The sequence below is a fragment of the Podarcis liolepis genome (assembly GCF_965112155.1).
Source record: "Podarcis liolepis genome assembly, chromosome: 7".
Taxonomy (NCBI): domain Eukaryota; kingdom Metazoa; phylum Chordata; class Lepidosauria; order Squamata; family Lacertidae; genus Podarcis; species Podarcis liolepis.
In genome coordinates this window covers 4,374,538-4,385,920 of record NC_139561.1, presented here as the reverse complement: position 1 = coordinate 4,385,920, position 11,383 = coordinate 4,374,538, and the positions used below count along the sequence as shown (strand labels likewise).

General features: G+C 41.6%; 1 protein-coding gene across 1 annotated transcript in view; it reads left to right on the top strand.

Annotated features, from left to right (window-relative positions):
• The first annotated feature begins 4,587 nt into the window (after window positions 1-4,587).
• SNRNP200 (small nuclear ribonucleoprotein U5 subunit 200) overlaps window positions 4,588-11,383 on the top strand; it is a 47,839-nt gene continuing 41,043 nt past the window's right edge. The window contains exons 1-4 of the mRNA XM_083514093.1: window positions 4,588-4,778; window positions 6,336-6,499; window positions 9,203-9,374; window positions 10,959-11,151. Coding sequence (XP_083370219.1) covers window positions 4,734-4,778; window positions 6,336-6,499; window positions 9,203-9,374; window positions 10,959-11,151 — 574 coding nt within the window. The 5' untranslated portion in view covers window positions 4,588-4,733. The remainder of the gene's footprint in view (window positions 4,779-6,335; window positions 6,500-9,202; window positions 9,375-10,958; window positions 11,152-11,383) is intronic.

Below are 11,383 nucleotides of genomic sequence, written 5' to 3'. Positions count from 1 at the left end.
GGCTTCAGGGTCAAAAGGAGTCCATATACGATAGGCTTCTTGCAGCCTCTCTAAAAAGTCTCCTGGACTCTCATTTGGTTTCTGTTCTACTTCTGAGACTTTAGACATATTAGTGGGCTTCTGGCATGCCCTGCGGATACCTTGCACAAGCGTCTGGCGGTAGGTGGTAAGCCTGGCCAGGTGAATTACATTGTTTGGATCCCAATTAGGATCTTCCAAGGGAAAGTTGTCTTGGAGATGACGGTCAATATTAAAAATATTTCCCACTCTGGCCTGCTCACGCAAATATATCTGTGCCTTTTCAATTATGTCTCTCCTTTCCTCAGTGGTGAACAGAGTATTCAGGAGCTGGCGGCAATCTGTCCAAGTAGGACTATGAGTATTTATTATTGAAGTCACCAAGTCCATCATAGCCTGAGGTTTTTCTGCAAAAGATGGGGTGTGTGTTTTCCAATTCATCAGATCCGTAGTTGTGAATGGAATATATTGCAGAGTCGACGTTCGAGGTGGCCTTGGTCCAGGTAGCCCGTTAACCAGCACAGGCTCCTCAAGTGCATCAAATACTCTTCTGAGAGGGGCTACTACGTGATCTTTCTCTTCGCTTTGCTCTAGGGGCCTTAAATCATAGGGGATGGTATTTGTCCCAAGGCGTTCTTTTAGCAGCTTTATACGCCTGGCTGTATTGCTTGCTGACCGATTAAGGTCTCCCTGTAACTTCTGTAATAATTCTCTAGGACTTGGATGTACAGGAGTTTGGGGTAGGCAATCAGTTGTTTCACTAAAAGAGACTGTAGATGGAGTTCTACTGGGACTCACAGATGGAATAACCACTTCTGCTTGGGCTTTATTATAGGCCTCCAATGCCTCCTGAAGATATTTATCATAATCTATCAAGGAATCAAGTTCTGTGACTCCAGCCCCATTATTCATTCCACTTTCTTGCCTTGGGGTTACAACTGGTGGAGTGTTTGGATTAGGCTCCCTTCGATGTGGAGCATAGGGTGGAGGTGGAAGCAGCTCTTCCTCTGGTCCCTCAAAAATGGGTTTGAGTTTATTTGGCAAGATTCCTTTCCTGGCTTCGGCTTTTACAGCCAATAATTTGCATCGTTGGACTTTGCATTCCCTTATCCATGGAGGATTTTTATTTAATGTGCTCAGCCAGGAATCTATATATGAAAATTGTTCTGGGCACCCTCCAATTTCTTTGGCGATGTTAGACCAAAGTTTGCTTACTAAATTTATATCAAAAGTTCCCTGAGATGGCCATCCAGTATTTTGCTTCGGCCACTCTAATTCACATAACGTTCTCAGGCGCTCTGGCGTCATTTTGACTCCATACGCCCCTGAGAAGGCTTTCTTAAAATTATTTAACATACATTCAAGAGGTGTATTTTCCCCTTTTGAACCCCCAACTCCCATTGTATGGCCCTGTGAAGTATCCACTCAGTCACTCACACACACGCTTCGTGGGGTTTCTTGCCCAGATGGAGTCGCCTCACTGGGAACCGAAGTACTACCCACTCCACACTCAGGTCAGCTACAGATTGCTCTGTACTTTCTCACACATACAATGCGCTGGATACTTCACCACACACTACCTCCCAACTTCCCCTTTTCCCCCACCAGACCACCATCTGATATACCCAACCACCTAGCGTACTCAGTTCCCACTTACTGAGACGCAGAAGTTTGATCAAGACTTCTCTTCCTCCCAATTAATTGGAGGGCCAAAAATCCCTTTGTGCACTTACCCCTGGTTGGTTCCGTTTCCCCCCGGTCCGTCGCCGCCAGTGAGCAGGGTATCAGACAGACGAGACTTCTGCGTTCCCCCTGGAAAAATTTACCAGTGCGCGCTTGGGTAAGCAGTTTAGAGATCCTCTCTCTTGTACCCTGCTCAGTAGAGCGAAGGGGCTGCGTTCCAGCAGACCACTTATCCGAGTCACAGGGCACCATAAAATGTAGCACCCTGCTTGTGGTTAACGCTTAGCTGGAATGAAATATTCAACGCAGCAATAGAGAATTTAAAATAATTATTTATTTGTCAGACAAATAAATGAGAGGCACAGTGGTATATGGTTACCAAGCTCTGGCCTGGCCTCCTGCCATTATGGCCAGCACTTATATTCCCTTAATCCAGCCCCCTTTGCTCCTCCTTGGGCTGCCTCTGTCCAATCAGCCTGGTTGGATTTCCTATTGGCTGATTGCTATAACCAATCACAATAGATACACCCATTTCCTTCTGTCCTTATAAGGAACACAAACAGCTATATATTGTTACATCTATAAATGACAAATAAGTAGTAATATATCTTACATGTGTCTCAACAAGGAATCTTAATTACCAGCTCACCTCTTGCCCTCCCTGCCCTATTGCCTTCTAAAACAAATGGTTAATCTTAAATTTTTATCTTAAACATATGTCAAGGATCTTGAGTTTCACATCAACATTGAAAGATATCCTTCATTTGAAGGTTTCTAAACAAATCTCTGACAGCTAATATATCAGGGCAGCATTTGATGGCGTCTTCTTGTCTGGCAAGAGGCTGGACTGGTGGCTGACTTATTTCAAGATAAATACAACTCTTCTAGCATTTGTTAAATCCTTTGCATAATTACATTTAAGCCAATATATTTCAGCTAATATATTTCATACATTATCATAAGTAACCTTTTAAAAGAATAAAGCTTCTCAAAGTAGAGAGAGAAAGAAAGAAAAAGGACTCAGTTTAGAACAGTTTCAGAAGCAGCCTCTTCAGTTTACATCCCCCCCCCCTTCTCCCTCCTTTCCAGCCTCAAAATAAAATAGGAAGAAGCTTCTTTTTCCCCAGCCAAGCCAGTTGCCTTTTCTCTCAGTTTAAGGAAGAAACAGCTTTAAAAAGACTTCCCAGCTAGATGCTTTAAAAAGACTTCCCAGCTAGATGCTTTTTCTCCCATTTACCTCTGGCCTTAGAAAATACAGCTCAAGGTTTTAAGAGAGGCCCATGGTATCATTTTACTGGGAGGCACATTGGCATTTTACTATTTACTCATTCCTAATCATGTTTATCTCTGCCTTTGTTATCTTCTATAACATGTAGGGTCAATGTCATTACTCAGTCTGTAATTTCAGCTTTTACGACTTTGAGAATTGTTTTCTGCTATCAATCAAGTGGGGGCCCCTTGTCTTAGGAGAATGGCCAAGGTTTTCTCTGCCTGGCATGAAACGATTGAAAATCTACTTTTGAAAATCTAAGCCCTCTTTAATATACAAGTCCTAATCAAACATTAATAAAATGCAGGCTTATGCCTGATGCCTCACAACCCCAGAGTTGGTCACTACTGGACCTAATGTTCAGGGGTCCCTTCACCTTTACCTAGGCTTAGGTTTAGGTTTAGGGTTATTCTCAGGGTTAGGGTTAGGGTTATTTTCAGGGTTAGGTTTAGGTTTAGGGGTAGGTTAGGGTTACAGTTGCAGATAGGGTTAGGGTTAGGATTGTGTGCAGGTTAGGGTTAGGGAATTCCCCTAAAAATGTTTAGGGGTACTCTCATTTCCTACTCATATTGAAATACTGGCTTAGCCTTTGGGTTACTGTTAGGGTTAGGATAGCCTAAAGGTTAGTGTTAGGTTATGGTTATGGGTTATGGAATAGGGTTTGGGTTAGTCTTAAAATTAGGGTTGGGTAAGGATTAGGGTTAGCGTTAGGGTTGGTGAGTTATTCTCAGGGTTAGGGTTATTCTCAGGGTTAGGATAAGGTTACCAGACGTCCCCGTTTCCCAGGGACAGTCCCCAGATTTACAAATCAGTCCCCTGACAAAATCCATCTGTTTAGTAGGAAGTTGAAAAGTGTCCCTGGATTCATTGGAAAAAATCTTAGGTTAGATAACCTTAGGTTAGGATTAGGGTTGGACTAGCATTAGGGTTAGGGTTGGGCATTGGGTTACTTTTAGAGGTAGGGATACCTTAGAGTTAGGGATAGGCTTCGGTTTATGGCAAGGGTTTGGGTTCTGTTAGGGTTTGTGTGTGGGTTAGGGTTTAGGAGTAGGGTTAATCTCAGGGTTGGATGTTCAGCTTCTGAAAAACATTTACTTTTGGGTTTTTGGCATGCAGGAACCAAGGTTTGACTGTAACACTAATGTCTCAGAACAAATGTATCTGATCTTTAGAAAACACAACCTGAAAAAAGAGACAATGCATGTACTTTTGTAAAATAAGAAATTCTTTAATAAAGATTATTTTTTAAAATATTTTAAATATTTAAGATCTGGGCAGCCAAGCAGAGATATATTTACACATTCGTGTGTGTGTGACAAATTCCAGAGGAACCATCCTGTTAGGCTGGAATAGATAGTAATGGATTGCTTTGCAGTCACTTCAGCACCAGATGAAAAGAAAGTAGCCCCACCCCTCACCCGGTCCCGTATTTTGGCCGAATCAAGGTGGCAGCCCGAGGCTTCGGGCCCTCTCCGTTATTTTCCATGAGCGGCTGTCACTTTGCACCCTCTATGGAAAGAGAAGGGAGGTTACCATGGCAATCAGAACCCGGAAGTGCAACGGCCGCTCTAGGAGTGTGAACTCATTCTGCCCTCTATCCCTCCGAGCTAGTTTGAAAGAGGAAGAACTTGTAGGGTTCACCCGGAAGCGGAAGTGTCGCGGCAGCCCGCTGCGTGTGGGGATCGTTTCGCAGCGTTCGAGGAGCGGGAGAAGACGCCGCCGAGGCCGAGCGGGGCGGTAGCGGGGCTGAGGGGCAGCCGCCATGGCGGACGTCACCGCTCGGAGCCTGCAGTACGAGTACAAGGCGGTGAGTGGCGGGCGCGGGGGGGGTTAGCGGTGCTATGAACCAGGCTTGTTGTTAGTGGGCAATATTCACCGTTTGCTCTAGTCAGACCACATCCTCTGAAACTTGACTGGAGTTCAGTGGGCCTGTTCTGAATATGGCTACAAACGGGGCTTAGTTTTTTTTCAGCCGGAACTCACCGGAACTGAGTTCCGCCCAGAGCTGCGTGTCGGAGGCGACGTTGTAATGCGGCCGCAAGGATGCCGGCAGTTGGGCGGAGAAGCGCCCCTCACCCCCCCCCCCAAAAAGCGTTGTTTCCCCCTACAGAAGGCTTTGGCTCCCCCTACTATATTACTTTTTAGGTGCTTTATTATTAATGTTTCATAATAAATTATAAAAATAGTGGTTTTTTAAAAAATCATTTTTAATGATGTCCCAATAAAAATAGCCAATCAGTATATCCACATCATAATCTGATTTAAAAAAAAAACACTAAAAAAAGAAGAAGACCAAATTGTAGTCCAAATTATGATTATTAATTTTTCTGGGCTCTCCATAGTCTGGACCTCAAGCATATCTCCAAATCTCCAATCCTGCTTGCTCTCATTGTTTTAATATTTTCCACATCCCAGTCCTAACGCTTTAATTATAAAAAATACTGTTGATTGTTAGTATTGTTAATTGTTTATAATATTACTAGGAAAAAGTTGCTGTTTTTTGTGGCGAGAATGAAGAAGCTCTTTTTGACCCCTGACTCCCTTTCCTTGCAGGCAGGGCAGGCAGGAAGCAGCCCAATCTGTAAGGCCAGCTGAGAGGTGGCAACTATCAGCTTGCTTGCATGATGCTGCTGCACTGATCTCTTGGAAGTTGAGCGGGACGAATTTCTCCTCTCACACCCTCAGTGCTAGCAGCGGCAATTTAAATCTGAAATCTTAGGCACAGTATACTGCACCAAGAGTTCAGAAACTGCTCACACTAATGAAATCTCCTGTCACAAAACATGCCTAACACTATGGGAGTTTTGGACGCTGCTGGATGATGATGGATTACAACACCCATCATTCCTGACCATTGGTCATGCTGGTTTGGGCTGATGGCAGTTGTATTCCAACAAGTTCCAGAGAGCCATAGGTTCCTCGCCTCTGTAGTAAAGTAACACAGTTGCCCATTTTAATAAAAACAGCAGGAATTACATAACATTTTTACTGTTCAAAGCAAATAATATACAAATCTCTCAGACCGGTTTTACTATCTCCTTCCTACTGTGGAGAATAGGTGTCTTCCTGATGCCACCTAGTGAATTTGAGTGAGCTGAAATTTGACTCACAGATCTTGGGATTGTAACACAAGCTCTTAACCACTACAGCAGGTGGTGTTTTGCAAACTGCTGCTGAGAATGATGTGAAACCCTAGAGCTGAAGTTGTCTATTACTTTTATTCTTGATAGAAGTCAATAATTGTGGGAGGGGTATGGCAAAGGAGGCTCGTCTAATAGCAGAATATTTGACAATATGTTTCATTTCCTTCTTCTTAAACTTGAGATTTTCTCTCCCCCTCCCATTGTCTTCTTGATTCTTCCAGAACTCTAATCTTGTACTTCAAGCTGATCGCTCCCTGATTGACAGGACCCGGCGTGATGAACCTACGGGAGAGGTCCTGTCGTTGGTGGGGAAGCTGGAAGGAACTCGAATGGGTGACAAGGCCCAGAGGACCAAACCCCAGATGCAGGAGGAGAGACGAGCAAAGTGGGTGAAGACTATTTAATATGTTTTTTGTCTGTTGCTCACTGAATTCTAGGGTTGGATCCAATAATTGAATGTCTGTGCTTATCATATTCAGGCCTTTGTCACTAATCAGCTGAGCGAAGTGCTCAGTTGTTCAGGGAACTTCTTTTTTTAATTTGTGTTTTTTATAATTTTATTTTTGTATTTTCTATTTTACCCAAACAAACGAAATAAAAACATAAACATAAAATCCTATTTGACTTCCCTCCCCCCATCGTGGATCTTAATATAATGATTTCCCCCTCCGCATCTCTTTTTATAACTCTATTCTTACAAATCCTTTATCATTCCATTCTTCAAATTTTTACTACAAGTTTTCTGTCAGTCCTACCAATGTGTGTAATTGTTTACAATAGTTTTTCATATAGATTGTAGACTTTCCCCATTCTTTATTAAAGTCTGCCTCTTCTTGGTTTCTAATTTCTTCTTGTAAGTTTTGCCATCTCAACATAGTTCATCAGTTTTATCTGCCACTCTTCCTTGGTCAGAGTTGTACCATCTTTCCATTTCTGGGCTAACAGAATCTGCACAGCGGTGGTCGCGTACATAAATAGTTTCATCTGGGCCTTCGGGGTCTCTGGACCTATAATGCCTAAGAAAAGAGCTTCTGGTTTCTTAGGAAAAGTTATTTTCAATATTTTTTTCAATTAATTGTATATCATTTCACATAAGTCTTTTATCATCTTAAATGACCACTACATGTGATAAAAAGTACCCTCTTTCTTTTTCCATTTCCAAAATGTTTTAGACTTTGATTTATAGATTTTAGCTAATTTACTAGGAGTTAAATACCAACGATACATCATTTTCATATAGTTCTCCTTCAAAGTGTAACAAGCTGTAAATTTTAATCCTGTTGTCCATATTCTCCCACACTACTAATTCCATATTATAACCAAAATGCTTCACCCAGTAGACCATAACCAATTTGACCTGTTCTTTAGCTTGTCAATTTAATAGAAGTTTATACATTTTAGAAATTAACTTAGTTTATTCTCTAACAGTTCCCTTTCAAACTGGGAGGTTTTATTTAAACAACCCTTCTTTTTGTCAAACACTTCATTAAGTTGGTGATATTGCAGCAAATCAGTTTCTAATTCTCTTATATCTTCAAACCTCCTTAATTTTAAATCTACTTCTATTAATAATTCTTTATATGTTGCACGATCATTTCTCATATTCCTTTTTTTAAACCAGTATTGCTTCAAGTGGAGAGAGCCACTATGCTGTTTTGTGTTCCAATAAATATTTGTATTTGTCCCATACTTCATTTTTATCACATATATCCTCCCTATAAGTGATAAGTTCATCCTTCCCCAGATTTCTAGGCTCTTCTTAACTCTAGACTTTCACTCAATTACCTTTAAAAATTTAATCTATAACCCTTGGTATACTGACCAAAAGTTCCTCTACCGATATCACCACATTGTTGGCAAATGCCTTAAGTTTATATGTTATCTGCCCCACTGTTAGCCCTTTTATCTCTCCATCAGATCTAATTCTTTTAGCTAGAACCTCTAAACCCAATATAAACAATAACGGTGACAAGGGGAGCCTTGTCTTGTCCCCTTAGTAAATAATGTCTGAACAGAAAAATTTAAAAGAACTATCAGCATAGCATATTGGTTAGAATAAATTACCTCAATTGCTTTCAAGAATGTCTCTCCACAGTTCATCTTTTCTAAAAGTTCTGTCATAAAAGTCCATGAAATGTTATCAAAGGCCTTTTCTGTGTGTGCGCTGCTTTTTGTCATCTCTTGCTTCAGGGTATTCTATAATATCAGTTATGTTCCTTACATTACCCTTCAACTGCCTGCCCAGGAGGAGTCCGGCCTGATCTTGATGTATTATGTCCTCTAATACGGATTTCGTCTGTTTCGCCAGTATAGATGCAAATAGCTTATAGTCAGTTGTTCAATAGAGAGATCGGCCTGTAATTTTTAACTGACATTAGAGTCTTGTTTTGGAATAAGTGTAATATAAGCATTAGTCCATGAATTTGGAACATTTCCTGCTACTAAAATTTCATTCATTACACCTTTCAGTAGTTGGAGTAAGAAGTCCTGTAGTTTCTTATAATATTTTGCTGATAGTCCATCTGGCCCTGGTGCTTTACCTATTTTGAGCTGGTTTATTACCTGTTGTATTTCCATCGTTGCTATAGGGGCATTTAAGTTGTTCAGGGAACTTCTAGCCTGCTCCTTTATTTTAACTGACAGCAACTCCGATCTTTCCCATCAACTACTCCCTGATCCTTGTAGCTGAAGATTAAACCTGGGCCTTCTGCATGCACAATATATGATTCACTGCTGAGCTACACCCTTGAAAACATGGTAGTACTCCAACATCAGTAAAAATAACATTATTCCCTAAGATAGTAGTAGCAGTAATAATAATAATAATAATAATAATAATAATAATAATAATAATATAAAAAACTTATGTGCCGCTCATCTGACTGGGTTCCCCCAGCCACTCTGAGCAGCTTCCAACAAATTAAAACACAATACAATATCAAACATTAAAAATTTCCCTCAACATGGCTGCCTTCGGGAAAGAAGCATGTGCTTTCTGTATGTGTGCATGTGCTTATCTCTTCTGGCTATGAATTGGTCAGGTGTTCTCTTTCCTGATTGTGTGCCATCGATCTTCTCATCTTTCTAGGAGGCGGAAACGAGATGAGGACAGGCATGACATTAACAAGATGAAAGGTTACACTCTGCTTTCTGAGGGCATTGATGAGATGGTGGGAATTATCTACAAACCCAAAACCAAGGAGACCCGAGAAACCTATGAAGTCTTGCTGAGCTTCATTCAGGCAGCTCTTGGAGATCAGGTGAGTGAAGAAAGTAATCCTCTAGGGGCATTGATTAACTAGATGCCTAATATCCCCGTGTGTTCTGCTCTGTGTATGGACCAAAGAGAGTAATAATGTAAGCGTATGAAGCATTTTAAATTTCTGTAGTTATACCAGTTACAGATAGGTAGCCGTGTTGGTCTGCCATAGTCAAAATAAAAATCACCCATTCCCACCACCCTTCTGAGTAATACCCCCCCCCCACCTTCTCACTATATAGAAGGATCTGGCAACTTCTGTTTCAGTGTATCTGAAGAAGTGTGCATGCACACGAAAGCTCATACCAAGAACTAACTTAGTTGGTCTTTAAGGTGCTACTGGAAGGAATTTTTTTATTGTAGTTATACCGATATGTATTATGTGTTCAGTTAACTTAATTGCACAAGCCTAGCAAATAATGTAATCAGCTAACACTAAATATATGTGGCTTAGCAATTAGGAATCATTTCCTTGCTTCCGTGGTGGAGCTAAGATGGTAGAAATGCAAATGAATACAAGAAATAAATAATAACAAATGGGAACATTTCTCAGAGATGTATTTTATTTCTATTAAATGATTTTCTGGTCTTGTGTCTGCATGATGTGTCCACCATCTGAAATATTGCACCTGCTTCCCTTCGTTTCACACCATGGAAAAAACAGTGCTTATCCTGAAGTAAACTCAGGTATATGGAGACGTACTCGGAAATACATGTCAGACCTGTAATGAAATATTGTAGTGTAGGTAAAGGTAAAAGGTAAAGGACCCCTGGACGGTTAAGTCCAGTCAAAGCCGACTATGGGGTGTGGCGCTCATCTCGCTTTTCAGCCCGAGGGAGACGGCACTTGTCCACAGACAGCTTTCTGGGTCATGTGGCCAGCATGACTAAACCGCTTCTGGTGCACAGAGGACCGTGATGAGTGCTAGAGTGCATGGAAACACCATTTACCTTCCCGCTGTAGCAGTACCTATTTATCTACTTGCACTGGTATGCTTTAAGACTGCTAGGTTGGTAGAAGCTGGGACAGAGTTCACCCTGTTGCATGGATTTGAACTGCTGACCTTCAGTTCGGCAAGCCCAAGAGGCTCAGTGACCACAGCACCACCCACATCCCCAAGTAATTTATTCTGTGAGATGCTCAGGGAAGGCATTTATCCTTCCATATCCCATTTTTTTCTTTCAACTGGTAGTCAGCATTCTGTGACAACTGGGCATACTTAATCCTCATTGACTTTTTGGGTGGAGAGGGTCATCACAGAATCATAGAATTGTAGAGTTGGAAAGGATACCTAGGGTCATCTAGTCCAACCCCCTGCAATGCAGGAATATCAACTAGGTCATACATGTCAGATGACCATTGAGCCTCTGCTTAAAAACCTTTCATGGAAGTCTGCTCCACTGTCAAACAGTTCTTCCTGTCAGTGTAATTTTAAAAGTACTATTTATATTTCTGCAAAACGTGGCATTTTCCCAAGCTTGTTGATGCACCTCTTGTTTGTCAGTTACCCCTTTTAGCTCCAATCTTGTTGGCACTCATCACCTGAGTTGGGCACTAGAGTAAGTCAAGTCTTGTTTCTTGCAGCCCCGAGACATTCTCTGTGGAGCTGCTGATGAAGTCCTGGCGGTCCTCAAGAATGAAAAACTACGTGACAAGGAGCGACGGAAAGAAATCGATCTGCTGCTGGGACAGACGGATGACACCCGCTATCATGTGCTGGTCAACTTGGGCAAGAAGATCACAGACTATGGCGGGGACAAGGAGATCCAGAACATGGGTAGGGCCTGCAGCCTCAGGATCTTTTAGCTTCTTCTGTGTTTATCAGTTGGATACTAAATTCTGTACAGAATAATAAAGGTTTTCAGAGCCACTTAAAAATTACTTCATATAATACTGCACCAGCTCTCAGGCTTACAGTCTAAAAATGTATGACACAAAAGGAAAGTGGTTTGGGATGGAGGAAAAAATAAGTAAACTCAGGTACAAGTTCTTAGTTGGAAGTTCATCTC